The following is a 15,697-nucleotide window of genomic DNA, read 5'->3' as shown; positions in this document are numbered from 1 at the left end:
GTCTCATCACTGCAACTCCCCAACAGGCTCGGGAGAGGCGAAGGTCGAGTCATGCGTCCTCTGAAACATGACCCGCCAAACCGCGCTCCTTAACACCCGCCCACTTAATCCAGAAGCACCGTTTAACTGACGAATGAAGTCAGCCTGCAGGTGCCTGGCCCACCACAAGGAGTCGCTAGAGCGCGATGAGCCAAGTAAAGCCCCCCCGGCCAAACCCTCCCCTAACCCGGATGACGCTGGGCCAACTGTGCACCGCGCATGGGGCTCCCGGTAACGGCCAGTTGTGACACAGCCTGGGATCGAAATGGGAGGCCTATGGTTTGTTTTTTAATGTGAAGAGATGGTATCAGTCTCAGGAAGTCAGCTGGTTAACGCCTTGCTGTTTTCTCCCCAAAGCCCCATCTTGGACTTATCTGACCCAAATCTCTCCATTGTTGTGAACTTGTGAAGTAGGTTGTGCATATAACCTATATCACTACACTTTTAGAAAAAAAGCTGTCCCCATAGGATAACTATTTTTGGTTCCAGGTAGAACTTTTTTGGATTCCATGTAGAAACCTCTGTGGAAAGGGTTCTTCATAAAGTGTAATTAAAAGTGTTCTCTTATGGGGACAGCCAAAAAAAGGTTTTTGGTTCTAGATAGCACCTGCCACATGGTAAATATTGGCTGATTGCATATAGAGTATGAGAAAGATGCAGAGACATTGCTACAGTGAAAGTTGAGACACAACACTCAAAACTGAAGTAACAAAATATTAAGTAGGCATTTGGGCGGCAGGTAGCCTCGTGATTAGTGTTGGGCCAGTAACCGAAAGGTTGCTAGATCGAATCCCCGAGCTGACAAGGTAAAAATATGTCGTTCTGCCCCTGAACAAGGCAGTTAGCCCACTGTTTCTAGGCCTTTATTGTAAATAAGAAAGTGTTCTCAACTGACTAGCTAAATAAAGGCAATTTTTTTTTAAATGCTAATTTTGTGAATTTAATTTCCTATGAATCACCAATTCACTTGTTGCCCTCAACTTGGCTTCTTTGTAATTACACGCTGACACCTGCCTACTGTTCTTGCATTGCACAAGTAGCCTGTTTATTTAACAATCACTGCCAGTTCCTTGTCATTACAAAGTGTTCCATATACACTGAGTGTACAAAACATTAGGAAAAACTTCCTAATATTGATTTGCACCTCTTTATGTCCTAAGAACTACCTCAATTCACCGGGGCATGGACTCTACAAGGTGTTGAAAGTGTTCCACAGGGATGCTGGCTCGTTTTGACTCCAAATCTTCTCACTGTTGTGTCAAGTTGGCTGGATGTCCTTTGGGTGGTGGACCATTCTTGATACACACCTGAAACAGTTGAGCGTTAAAAACCCAGCAGCGTTGCTGTTCTTGACACACTCAAACCACCTACTGTAAAGGCTGTCGTAGGTGGAAGAAGGAGAGGACCAAGGTGCAGCGTGGTATGTTTTCATGATCATTTAATTACACTGAACACTAGAACAAAAATAACAAAACGGAACAAACGAAACAGTCCTGTCTGGTACAGAGACAGAGAACAACTACCCACAACTCAAGGGTGAAAACAGGCTGCCTAAGTATGGTTCTCAATCAGAGACAACGATTGACAGCTCTGATTGGGAACCATACCAGGCCAAACACATAGAAATACAAACAGAACAAAACATAGAATGCCCACCCCAGCTCACGCCCTGACCAACCTAAAATAGAGACATTAAAAAAAGGAACTAAGGTCAGGACGTGACACCTACTGCCATACCCCGTTCAAGGTCACTTCAATCTTTTGTCCTGCCCATTCAGCCTCTGAATGGCACACATATAAACTCAGCAAAAAAAGAAACATCCTCGCACTGTCAACTGCGTTTATTTTCAGCAAACTTAACATGTGTAAATATTTGTATGAACATAACAAGATTCAACAACGGATACATAAACTGAACAAGTTCCACAGACATGTGACTAACAGAAATGGAATCATGTGTCCCTGAACAAAAGTAACAGTCAGTATCTGGTGTGGCCACCAGTTGCATTAAGTACTGCAGTGCATCTCCTCCTCATAGACTGTACCAGATTTGCCAGTTCTTGCTGTGAGATGTTACCCCACTCTTCCACCAAGGCACCTGCAAGTTCCTGGACATTTTTGGGGGGAATGGCCCTATCCCTCACCCTCCGATCAAACAGGTCCCAGACATGCTCAATGGGATAGAGATCCGGGCTCTTCGCTGGCCATGGCAGAACACTGTTATTCCTGTCTTGCAGGAAATCACGCACAGAATGAGCAGTATGGCTGGTGGCATTGTCATGTTGGAGGGTCATGTCAGGATGAGCCTACAGGAAGGGTACCACATGAGGGAGGAGGATGTCTTCCCTGTAACGCACAGCGTTGAGATTGCCTGCAATGACAACAAGCTCAGTCCGATGATGCTGTGACACCCCACCCCAAACCATGAAGGACCCTCCACCTCCAAATCGATCCCTCTCCAGAGTACAGACCTCGGTATAACGCTCAGTCCTTCACAAATCCGACCATCACCCCTGGTGAGACAAAACCGCAACTCGTCAGTGAAGAGTACTTTTTGCCAATCCCGTCTGTTCCAGCAACTGTGGGTGTGCCCATAGGTGACGTTGTTGTCGGTGATGTCTGGTGAAGACCTGCCTTACAACAGGCCTCCAAGCCCTCAGTCCAGCCTCTCAGCCTATTGCGGACATTCTGAGCACTGTTGGAGTGATTGTGCATTCCTGGTGTAACTCGGGCAGTTGTTGTTGCCATCCTGTATCTGTCCCGATGATGTGATGTTCGGATGTACCAATCCTGTGCAGGTGTTGTTACACATGGTCTGCCACTGCGAGGACGATCAGCTGTCCATCCGGTCTCCCTGTAGTGCTGTCTTAGGCATCTCACAGTACGGACATTACCCTGGCCACATCTGCAGTCGTCATGCCTCCTTGCAGCATACCTAAGGTATGAGGAGCAGGGACACTGGACATCTTTATTTTGGTGTTTTTCAGAATCAGCAGAAAGGCCTCTTTAGTGTCCTAAGTTTTCATAACTGTGACCTTAATTGCCTACCGTCTGTAAGCTGTTAGTGTCTAAACGACCGTTCCACAGGTGCATGTTCATTAATTGTTTATGTTTAATTGAACAAGCATGGGAAACAGTGTTTAAACCCTGTACAATGAAGATCTGTGAAGTTATTTGGATTTTTACGTATTATCTTTGAAAGACTGCGTCCTTTTTTGCTGAGTTTACAATCCATGTATACATTGTCTCAAGGCTTTAAAATCCTTCTTTAACCTGTCTCCTCCCCTTCATCTACACTGATTTAAGTGGATTTAACAGGTGACATCAATAAGGGATCATAACTTTCACTTGGATTCACCTGGTCAGTCTATGTCATGGAAAGAGCAGGTGTTACTAATGTGTTGTACACCCAATGTAGGCAGTAAGCCTCATATTTGGAAACTGTACTGATCTGAAGTACTTCCAAAATTGATACCTAGGCCTATAAAGAATCCTGGGGTACTCTACATTTCTTTTGATATAACCATTAAGATTAGCTGAGAGACTTTTAAAATGTGTTTTTATTTGCTGTGGTTTAACAGTATGCCTGTCTTTATAAGTTCTCCTTTTTTCTAAACATACTGTATTTGCTTTCCAGATGTTACTATTGAAAGTGTTTTTACGCACACGCAACAGTATTTTTACAGCTGTGCATCTTTCAATATGTCAATGAAAAAACATATTTCATCAAGCTGTAGCAGGTATTTAAAGGAAATAGCAATATTTTCAGACATCTGATATTCTGTCCAAATTTCATCTAATATTTAATGTGCTTCAGTGGTGGTCGGTGAAGTTTAAAATGAGGGAGGAGGATTATTATTTTTTATGAACATGGCCTTATTTCTATTACAGCATATTGGATAACTGTCATTCATATTCCATTCACCCAGCTCAATGTACCATCGATAGGTTTAGGCTAATACATGATACTCTAATTTTCTCTATACCCATCATGAGGTTGCTGCAACCTAGTCTATGAATTAAAGTTTACAGGTCGAGAAAAAAATGTGAGTAATCAAGGTGACAGTGACACATTCAATACTGCCTTGCACACTCTTGCTTGCATCTCACTGATTTAGGGTGTAATCATTAGTCCAACAGTTGCAAACAAGAGTTTCTATTGGACAAATTCAGTTATGTTCTTCCCCGTTTTGTTCTGTTTGCTTCAGTTTTAAGATTTTTTTTCTTCTACAGAATCAGCTGTCTGTGACTATGTGAAAAAACCTTCATATCATAACCGCTAACCGCTACACACAGCCTATATCATTGTCACCACATTAGTTAATGTCTCATAGTCAACATAGCTACTAGAACTAAAGCGTTAGTAAACCCACTACAAACATGCAGTACAGTGTACCATCAGCAAGCAGTTTAGCAGTTACACCTGTGGGTCCAGGTGGCAATAAATTAATAAAACCAAAAGCTTATCTTGGAAGAGTTCCAGTGTTGGACAGCCATAGCCAGCTAGCTCACATAGCATCCCTCTCTGTTTGAGGTGGGTGCTTGAGTAGACTAAACTAGCTAGCTGCATTCACAAGCTAAGTGAAAAAATACAACTAAATCTTAATCTCTCTCTCTCTCTCTCTCTCTTCTCATTCATTTTTAAAGAAATTATTTGTTCAAAAACTGACGTCCTCTGGAAGTTGACATAATTACTTTGTAAGTCTATGGAAGGGGGTGAGAACCATAAGCCTCCTAGGTTTTGTATTGCAGTCAATGTACCCAGAGGAAGATGGAAACTAGTTGTCCTCCGGCTACATAATGGTGCTACCCCACAGAGTGCTGTTGAGGCAACTGTGGACCTTCATTGTAAATCAGTGTGTTCTAATCAATTATTTGGTGACATGTAAATATGTTTAGTATAGTTTTATCTAAAAAGGATAACTTTTTTAAATGTTTCACTATTTTTATGAAATTCACTGAAGATGATGGTCCTCCCCTTTCTCCTCTGAGGAGCCTCCACGGATGTGCTTTCATGTTCTGTTTTTCTCACATGCCTTTTAATGTTGGTGACATTGATGACTGTAGTAAGTGAAAGCATGTACAGATGAAACTCCAAGTATACCTTTGGGTACTTATGGTTGTGTGCACAGAAATAAATACAGAACAGAGCCTATGGCTATGTGTTTGAGTGTAGACTAATCACCATCACTGCACTCCAAGGCTCACATTCTGAATACCTTGGCTTTCCCTGCCTGCAGAAGATCCGAATGAACCAAAACAACTGCAGTTGTTAAGATCTGTCAGGATATTCTGGCAATTCCCTGTGCAGCTGGATCAAAATGAAGATGTATGCTCTGTCCTCTCAGTCCACTAAAACAGGAAATAGATGACAGCAAGAATTCCTTCGCTTTCCTCATCTGTCTCTATAGGGCTCAGTGCCATCTCTCTCCTCATCTGTCTCTATAGGGCTCAGTGCCATCTCTCTCCGCATCTGTCTCTATAGGGCTCAGTGCCGTCTCTCTCCTCTGTCTCTATAGGGCTCAGTGCCGTCTCTCTCCTCATCTGTCTCTATAGGGCTCAGTGCCATCTCTCTCCTCATCTGTCTCTATAGGGCTCAGTGCCGTCTCTCTCCTCATCTGTCTCTATAGGGCTCAGTGCCATCTCTCTCCTCATCTGTCTCTATAGGGCTCAGTGCCATCTCTCTCCTCATCTGTCTCTATAGGGCTCAGTGCCATCTCTCTCCTCATCTGTCTCTATAGGGCTCAGTGCCGTCTCTCTCCTCATCTGTCTCTATAGGGCTCAGTGCCGTCTCTCTCCTCATCTGTCTCTATAGGGCTCAGTGCCATCTCTCTCCTCATCTGTCTCTATAGGGCTCAGTGCCATCTCTCTCCTCATCTGTCTCTATAGGGCTCAGTGCCATCTCTCTCCTCTGTCTCTATAGGGCTCAGTGCCGTCTCTCTCCTCATCTGTCTCTATAGGGCTCAGTGCCATCTCTCTCCTCATCTGTCTCTATAGGGCTCAGTGCCATCTCTCTCCTCATCTGTCTCTATAGGGCTCAGTGCCGTCTCTCTCCTCATCTGTCTCTATAGGGCTCAGTGCCATCTCTCTCCTCTGTCTCTATAGGGCTCAGTGCCATCTCTCTCCTCATCTGTCTCTATAGGGCTCAGTGCCATCTCTCTCCTCATCTGTCTCTATAGGGCTCAGTGCCATCTCTCTCCTCATCTGTCTCTATAGGGCTCAGTGCCGTCTCTCTCCTCATCTGTCTCTATAGGGCTCAGTGCCATCTCTCTCCTCATCTGTCTCTATAGGGCTCAGTGCCGTCTCTCTCCTCATCTGTCTCTATAGGACTCAGCTCAGCTCCACACCTCTGATCTCTCTGGGTTTTCTGTTGACCTCCATAGAAACCAAAACACTTTGGAAGAGGGGTTGTTTCAGTGCTGAGACTGTATTTTAGATTAGATTGGCATTTGAAGGGAGGAAACTGTGCAAGGGACATGTGGGCATCCAGGGACTGTTTATGGTGAAATGACAGGGTGTTCATTTACATAATTTAGCAGACGCTCTTATCCAGAGAGACTTACAGTAGGGAGTGCACACATTTTCTTACTTTTTTGATACTGGTCCCTTGTGGGAATCAAACTCCTGAGCCACGTGATCACGGGTTACAGACACGGCTTCCTCTGGGTGCGGATGTCTGCGATGTCATGAACACCACAGAATGTGTGACATTATACAGAGAAGCGTTGAAGAAACAACACATTTGATCTGAACATGCATTTCAACACAATAATACATGAATATATAATAAAGATGTTTTGGGGAAATTATGATAATGGCAATGATATGAACTACATTATCAGGCAGAGAAATATGCAAGACTGGAAGTCATTACCCTTTGATTGAATATAATGTTGATGAGAGTAGTGTAAATGTGATGGCCCGTTTGGCTCACATGCTGACTAGACCAAGCATGCGCGTGCGTCCGCCCGCCATCAAAATATCAGGTTGAAATATCAACATGAAATCTGGACCAGCTATATTCATTTGGGGACAGGTCGAAACACATGAAACATTCATGGACATTTAGCTCGCTAGCTTGATGTTGCTAGCTAATTTGTCCTGGGATACAAACATTGGGTTTTATTTGACCTGAAATGCACTAGGTCCTTTTTTTCTGGATCTTTGTAGAATTTTGACCCATTTTGAGTCTCTACTCTGATAATTAATCCACAGATGAAATGGGAAACATGGTTAGTTTCTAGTAATCTCTCCTCCTTCAGTCTTCATTTTCTGTGGACTTTATATGGCGATTCGCAACCAACTTTAAGGTGCATTAACACCACCAACTGAAATGGAGTGTGGACCTCAGTTCATCTTTCAATCACCCACGCGGGTATATGCTCCTAAAAACCAATGAGGAGATGGGAGTTCTATTTTAGCACCTGGCTACGCAGACGTTCGTTGAAGCACACAAGCATGAAATGTCATCTGGTCTGTTGAAACAAAAATAGAACTGTTTGGCCATAATGACCATCATTATGTTTGGAGGAAAAAGGGGGAGGCTTGCAAGCCGAAGAACACCATCCCAAACGTGAAGCACTGGGGTGTCAGCATCATGTTGTGGGGTTGCTTTGCTGCAGGAGGGACTGGTGCACTTCACAAAATAGATGGCATCATGAGGGAGGAAAAGTACGTGGATATATTGAAGCAACATCTCAAGACATCAGTCAGGAAGTTAAAGCTTGGTCGCAAATGGGTCTTCCAAATGGACAATGACCCCAAGAATACTTCCAAAGTTGTGGCAAAATGGCTTAAGGACAACAAAGTCAAGGTATTGGAGTGGCAATCACAAAGCCCTGACCTCAATCCTATAGAAAACTTGTGGGCAGAACTGAAAAGGCGCATGCAAGCAAGAAGGCCGACAAACCTGACTCAGTTACACCAGCTCTGTCAGGAGGAATGGGCCAAAATTCACCCAACTTAATGTGGGAAGCTTGTGGATGGCTACCCAAAACATTTGACCCAAGTTAAACAATTTAAAGGCAATGCTACCAAATACTAATTGAGTGCATGTAAACTTCTGACCCACTGGGAATGTGATGAAAGAAATAAAAGCTGAAATAAGTTATTCTCTCTACTATTATTCTGACGTTTCAAATTCTTTAAATAAAGTGGTGATCCTAACTGACCTAAGACAAGGAATTTTTACTAGGATTAAATTGCAGGAATTGTGAAAAACCGAGTTTAAATGTATTTGGCTAAGGTGTATGTAAACTTCCAACTTCAACTGTGTGTGTAAATGTATTTTGCAACACTCGCGCACGTAACGCAGGCGATGTGGTCAACATGTCAGTCAGATCCCTGTTTAGCCTGAGTCCTTAGAGCCTTCAGGAGCACACAAACTACACGCCTCTAAAACTAAAGTCTGCAATAAAAACACAGCTAGGCTTTTTTTTCTAGCCCTCTAGGTGAACACGTTCATGGGAAGAGGGCAAGTCTGTTAGTCTTGGCTGCTCTAGTCAAGCAGAGACGGATAAAAACACACATTCCAATCAGATGGGGATGGAGTGTCTCCCCTCTTTAGTTGGCTCTATGCTTTGTTTGCAATTACTGGCTATTCTTGCCCACTTCAATCTCAAATAGCGATTTTAAGGGTGCACCGTAATTACAATCTAGAGACCGTGCTCTGTAATTTCTTTAATTCTACCTTTTAAAGTTTCGTGCTCTCTAAATTGATGGGAAAACAATGGAGTGGGATTGAAGGTTTCTTTTAAACAAGCCCAGATCTCCTGTCCAACTGGCTTGAATGATTCAGAAATATTTCTGCCGTTTCTGTGGCAACCAAAGACATTTGTCTTCTGTTGTGAGACTTCAGGGACCATTCTCGTTTGGAGCTGTGACCTCATGATTACTGTATTTCCATTCATTTGTATGAAAAGAGAGAGGTGCTGGATTAACAGAGCAGAGCCTAGAGCACAGATGAGTCCCTCACACAGCACAGACCTTTCTCTCCTTGATTGTTGTACTTTATGCTCTGGTGTTTACTCACACTGTTAGGAATCCAGTGAAGTCATCCATCTGATATCTGATATGGCACTCCCATGGCTGAGATTAAGCTCCATATTTGTCATGGTTTTGGCCAAATATGCACAGAGCACATTGACCCACTTATACTCTCAAGGTCTCAAGTGTGAGTGTTTTGTGTAACGCTTTATTTCACATAACTAATTTTCTAATTACTGCAGTTTATTAACAGTAAGTAATGAATTGTTGTGATTTATAAGCATGTACACGGCTACAAGTATACCCTCACCCAAACAATCACAAAGACTTCAATCTGTTGGATGCTGATGTATTGTCCATGTTACGGCTGGGGAGTTTCATGTGTTGTATCCTGTCTGTCTATCAGGCAAGTGGGCGGTCGGAGGGTGACGATGACTGCCAACAAAAGTTCCAAGGCTGCAACCCGAGCAAGAGGGGCTAATGTGCCCCGGGACATCCCCGACAGGTCAGTGACATCCCCACCAGCCTCTAGGCCAGGGAGAGGGTGAGGGACAGGGTGGATGGAAAGGGGATGGCTCTCAACATGCACTATGATGTCAGTAATAACCAGTGCAGGTGCTCATATCCTTTATTGCCTCAGAGGACATTTTCTTCAGGTAGTAAAGCTAGCTTTTTGTAAATCTGTACCGTGGGATCCCACTATGTGTCTGTGTTGAGTGATACACTGCATACAGTAGGTGACATGGCTTATCAACCCACAGTTATTAGCTTTACGCAATTATTAATAAGGAAGTACTGATTGTATTCTGTCTGCCTTTTCGCTAGAGCTACAGGGCTAGAACTAGTAAACTCAGCAAAAAAAGAAACGTCCTCTCACTGTCAACTGCGTTTATTTTCAGCAAACTTAATATGTAAATATTTGTATGAATATAACAAGATTCAACAACTGAGACATAAACTGAACAAGTTCCACAGACATGTGACTAACAGAAATGGAATCATGTGTCCCTGAACAAAATCAAAAGTAACAGTCAGTATCTGGTGTGGCCACCAGCTGCTTTAAGTACGGCAGTGCATCTTCTCATCATAGACTGCAACAGATTTGCCAGTTCTTGCTGTGAGATGTTACCCCACTCTTCCACCAAGGCACCTGCAAGTTCCCGGACATTTTTGGGGGGAATGGCCCTAGCCCTAGCCCTCATCCTCCGATTGAACAGGTCCCAGACATGCTACATGGGATTGAGATCCGGGCTCTTCGCTGGCCATGGCAGAACACTGACATTCCTGTCTTGCCGGAAATCACGCACAGAATGAGCAGTATGGCTAGTGGCATTGTCATGCTGGAGGGTCATGTCAGGATGAGCTTGCAGGAAGGGTACCACATGAGGAGGATGTCTTCTCTGTACGCACAGCGTTGAGATTGCCTGCAATGACAAGTTCAGTCCAATGATGCTGTGACACCACACCCCAAACCATGAAGGACCCTCCACCTCCAAATCGATCTCTCTCCAGAGTACAGGCCTCGGTGTAACGCTCATTCCTTCGACGATAAACGCGAATCCGACCATCACCCCTGGTGAGTCAAAACCGTGACTCGTCAGTGAAGAGCACTTTTTGCCAGTCCTGTTTGTTCCAGCGACGGTGGGTTTGTGCCCATAGGCGACGTTGTTGTCGGTGATGTCTGGTGAGGACCTGCCTTACAACAGGCCTACAAGCCCTCAGTCCAGCCTCTCTCAGCCTATTGCGGACAGTCTGAGCACTGATGGAGGGATTGTGCATTCTTGGTGTAACTCGGGCAGTTGTTGCCATCCTGTACCAGTGTTGTTACACGTGGTCTGCCACTGCGAGGACGATCAGCTGTCTGTCCTGTCTCCCTGTAGTGCTGTCTTAGGCGTCTCACAGTACGGACATTGCAATTCATTGCCCTGGCCACATTTGCAGTCCTCATGCCTCCTTGCAGCATGCAGATGAGCAGGGCATGCAGATGACCCTGGGCATCTTTCCTTTGGTGTTTTTCAGAGTCAGTAGAAAGGCCTCTTTAGTGTCCTAAGTTTTCATAACTGTGACCTTAATTGCCTACCGTCTGTAAGCTGTTAGTGTCTGAACGACTGTTCCACAGGTTCATGTTCATTAATTGTTTATGGTTCATTGAACCCTTTACAATGAAGATCTGTGAAGTTATTTGGAATTTTAGAAATGATCTTTGAAAGACATGGTCCTGAAAAAGGGACGTTTCTTTTTTTGCTGAGTTTAGTATCTGCTTTTGTAAGCCATCCTCTACATTCTGGAATAGGGCCCCATTCAACTATAAACTCTTTGTGGTCTGAGCAGAGGCTTGTTTGAGTTACCATGTTGAGAGATGACATCTTCCTCCTGGAACAGAGAAACAAACAGGGCTCGTAATGAATGTGCTGGCGATAGACTGTTCTGTTTTGTGATCAGTCTTTCCCTTCAACACTATATATACACACACTGTGTCCACTGAAACTAGGCTTAGAGTGAAGATTTAAGATCTACAGGAACTGGCATCAACTGGCATGGAGTGCTTACATCGGACTCACAGGGGTGCAACTGCAAGCCTTCACCATCTGCTACTTGGTGTGTAGTCTGTCAGGATGTTAGTTTACCTAGTGCTACATGTCCTATAACACAGCAGTCAGTGGCTATGGCTCTGACATGTTTTAGTTGGATCTCTTATGTGAATAACCTTGAGAAGGGCTGCCAATTGGAAGCTAGTTACAGCCCTGACTGGTACATTGACCCAGTGTGAAAACACCATAGCCTGTGAGGAGTTTAACATGACTACCACTGACAAATACATTTTTTAAGAGAAATAGATTAGTTGTTTTTCTGTTACCTCACAATGTCTCCTGAGTTAGATACACTCTTAGAAAAAAAGGTGCTATCTATAACCTAACAATATTGTTATTCTGCTGTCCCTATAGGAGAACTCTTTTTGGTTCCAGGTAGAATCCTTTTGGGTTCTATGTAGGACCCTTTCCACAGAGTGTTCTACATGGAACCCGAAAGGGTTCTACTTGGAACCAAAAAGTGTTCTCCCTGGAACCAGAAAAGGTTCTCCTATGGGGACACCCGAAGAACCCTTTTGTAACCCTTTAAGAGTGTAGTTAGCCCTGGTCTCTTTCCAATAATCTACAAAGGTTACATCAAGTGTTGGAATCTAATAATTGTACCCCATCGCTCATCTAACGACCCCAGTCGAGATAAAGAAGTTCTCTAGAAACAATAACACTCCCAAACTCTGTTACCATCAACACTCTACACAGTTCATGATGTTTCTATCGTTTTTTACTTATTAAAAATTGCACAACGTCAAGATGATTTTAAGAGAAGAAACTGTAATTTATGCACAGAGAGAGCACCGTTATATACTTGCCCCCACCTTCCCTCAAGTCTCTCTATCCCCCCCCAAAAATAATGATTCTGACGGTAAATCACTTGGCAGGAAAGAATTCTGAGAAGACAACTTCTCATAAGATCAGGGAGGGGTGCAGCAGGGCTTGGATGGCCACTTATTTTAATAGAAAATATTATTGCTGAGAAAATAAATGAAGTCACTGGAAAGCTGGATATAAATCTATAAAAAGGTAAAAGGAAATGAAATAATACCCATTAATGAGAGGAAGAGGAGGTGTGTCTTGAGGGTGAAGCTCAAAGTGAAATGAAGCGGATGTTAATGGCTTCTCTCTTTTTTCTTTTTGAAAATCTATCTATTTATCTGGGTTACTGGAAGCCCTCCTGTTGTGGCCCGGTCTATCAACAGAACAGGAAGTGACCTTTGGTTGTTATGATGTGCCCTGGCTGGAGGACAGTGGGTCCAGGACCCAGGCCCTAACTGGCACCCAGCTCAGTACATGTGTGGCCGCCACAGTTGAAGCTGCCCAGCTTGTTTTAACTGGCCCAGTCCTGACCACCAGAACACCCTCACAGATCCCAACCACAACGCAGCTATCCGTACCAGAGAATTCTGCACTTGATGTTTTCCTTTTGTGTGAAGGGGTTTAATACTGCAGTCAAACCAGTTTTATGACTCCTGGAGTAATCTTGGCCAGGGCGTGCCTAAGAGGGTATTTTTGAACGTGCGCTGTTAATCTACCAGCTGATTCAACTTACATTTGGGTATAATGGTCTGATGGCTGGATATGGGGTGTTAAAATCGATATATTACACAGGTTCTGTTGATATTTGAAATACATCTACAGTGATTTTACACTGGGGCAGTTTTGACTATCACAGAATGTTATGGCTGCTGATAGGTCAAACAAGAATCAGACTGAATTTAGACTAAACTAAAATATAAACACAACATGCAACAATTTCAACTATTTTACTGAGTTACAGTTCATATAAGGAAATCAGTCAATCTAAATATCTTTTTTTTGTCCTAATCTATGGATTTCATCTATGGGCAGGGGCGTGGCCATGGTTGGGCCTGGGAGGGCATAGGCCCGCCCATTTGGGAACCAGGTGTAACGCAGGTCAACTAATGTTGAATACTTATTGTTATCACGTTTCAGGTAAGACCCAAATGTAGACTGTGTTGAAGTAACAATGTTTATTACAGCAACAGGGTCAGGCAAATTACAGGTCAAGGAGTCGATAATCCAGAGTAGTGGCAAAGGCACAGGATGGCAGCCAGGGCCAGGTCAGGCAGTGTAGTCGGGCAGGCGGGCTCAGAGAGGACAAGCAAGGGTCAAAACCACGGGGGCGAGAAAAAGAGAGACAGGGGAAAAGCAGGAGCTGAGAAAAACGCTGGTTGACTTGACAAACAAGACGAACTGGCAACGGGCAAACAGAGAACACAGGTACACAGTGGGGCAAAAAAGTATTTAGTCAGCCACCAATTGTGCAAGTTCTCCCACTTAAAAAGATGAGAGAGGCCTGTAATTTTCATCATAGGTACACTTCAACTATGACAGACAATATTAGAAAAGAAAATCCAGAAAATCAAGTTGTAGGATTTTTAATGAATTTATTTGCAAATTATGGTGGAAAGTAAGTATTTGGTCAATAACAAAAGTTTCTCATTACTTTGTTATATACCCTTTGTTGGCAATGACAGAGGTCAAACGTTTTCTGTAAGTCTTCACAAGGTTTTCACACACTGTTGCTGGTATTTTGGCCCATTCCTCCATGCAGATCTCCTCTAGTGATGTTTTGGGGCTGTTGCTGGGCAACATGGACTTTCAACTCCCTCCAAAGATTTTCTATGGGGTTGAGATCTGGAGACTGGCTAGGCCACTCCAGGACCTTGAAATGCTTCTTACGAACCACTCCTTCGTTGCCCGGGCGGTGTGTTTGGGATCATTGTCATGCTGAAAGACCCAGCCACGTTTCATCTTCAATGCCCTTGCTGATGGAAGGAGGTTTTCACTCAAAATCTCACGATACATGGCCCCATTCATTCTTTCCTTTACACGGATCAGTCGTCCTGGTGCCTTTGCAGAAAAACAGCCCCAAAGCATGATGTTTCCACCCCCATACTTCACAGTAGGTATGGTGTTCTTTGGATGAAACTCCGCATTCTTTGTCCTCCAAACACGACGAGTTCAGTTTTTACCAAAAAGTTATATTTTGGTTTCATCTGACCATATGACATTCTCCCAATCTTCTTCTGGATCATCCAAATGCTCTCTAGCAAACTTCAGACGGGCCTGAACATGTACTGGCTTAAGCAGGGGGACACGTCCGTCACTGCAGGATTTGCGTCCCTGGCGGCGTAGTGTGTTACTGATGGTAGGCTTTGTTACTTTGGTCCCAGCTCTCTGCAGGTCATTCACTAGGTCCCCCCGTGTGGTTCTGGGATTTTTGCTCACCGTTCTTGTGATCATTTTGACCCCACGGGGTGAGATCTTGCGTGGAGCCCCAGATCGAGGGAGATTATCAGTGGTCTTGTATGTCTTTCATTTCCTAATAATTGCTCCCACAGTTGATTTCTTCAAACCAAGCTGCTTACCTATTGCAGATTCAGTCTTCCCAGCCTGGTGCAGGTCTACAATTTTGTTTCTGGTGTCCTTTGACAGCTCTTTGGTCTTGGCCATAGTGGAGTTTGGAGTGTGACTGTTTGAGGTTGCGGACAGGTGTCTTTTATACTGATAACAAGTTCAAACAGGTGCCATTAATACAGGTAACGAGTGGAGGACAGAGGAGCCTCTTAAAGAAGAAGTTACAGGTCTGTGAGAGCCAGAAATCTTGCTTGTTTGTAGGTGACCAAATACTTATTTTCCACCATAATTTGCAAATAAATTCATAAAAAATCCTACAACGTGATTTTCTGGATTTTTTTTCTCATTTTGTCTGTCATAGTTGAAGTGTACCTATGACTAAATACTTTTTTTGCCCCACTGTATATACACAGGGGATAATGGGGAAGATGGGCGTCACCTGGAGGGGGGTAGAGACAATCACAAGGACATGTGAAACAGATCAGGGTCTGACAATTGTTACTAGTGAGATTCTAGTAACCAATCATATTATATTATATTGTGATATGTTTAAAAGTTTACAGCTATTACAAATCATCTGTCAGAAGCTGCATGACGAGCAGTTTATTTTGAGCCAATCACAACTCAATACTCTCTCTTCGTCCCTCTCCTAACCTCACGTTCTACACCAGTGGGCTCCAACATGTTGAAAAGGAGCTAGAACAAAA

At 43.7% G+C, this 15,697-nt stretch overlaps 1 protein-coding gene across 4 annotated transcripts in view; it reads left to right on the top strand.

Moving 5' to 3' along the window:
• Positions 1–15,697, top strand: part of LOC109895217 (suppression of tumorigenicity 5 protein) — a 75,454-nt gene that overhangs the window by 14,803 nt on the left and 44,954 nt on the right. For all 4 annotated transcript variants that reach the window (XR_004210898.1, XM_031831159.1, XM_031831158.1 and 1 more), the window contains exon 2: positions 9,431–9,529. Coding sequence is in view for 3 of the 4 variants with exons in the window: in XM_031831158.1 (XP_031687018.1) it covers positions 9,431–9,529 (99 nt within the window). In the remaining variant the exon portion in view is untranslated. The remainder of the gene's footprint in view (positions 1–9,430; positions 9,530–15,697) is intronic.

This window comes from Oncorhynchus kisutch, linkage group LG8 (genome assembly GCF_002021735.2).
Source record: "Oncorhynchus kisutch isolate 150728-3 linkage group LG8, Okis_V2, whole genome shotgun sequence".
NCBI lineage: Eukaryota > Metazoa > Chordata > Actinopteri > Salmoniformes > Salmonidae > Oncorhynchus > Oncorhynchus kisutch.
Note: the sequence above shows the minus strand (reverse complement) of the source record. Positions and strands in the feature narration are given on the sequence as shown.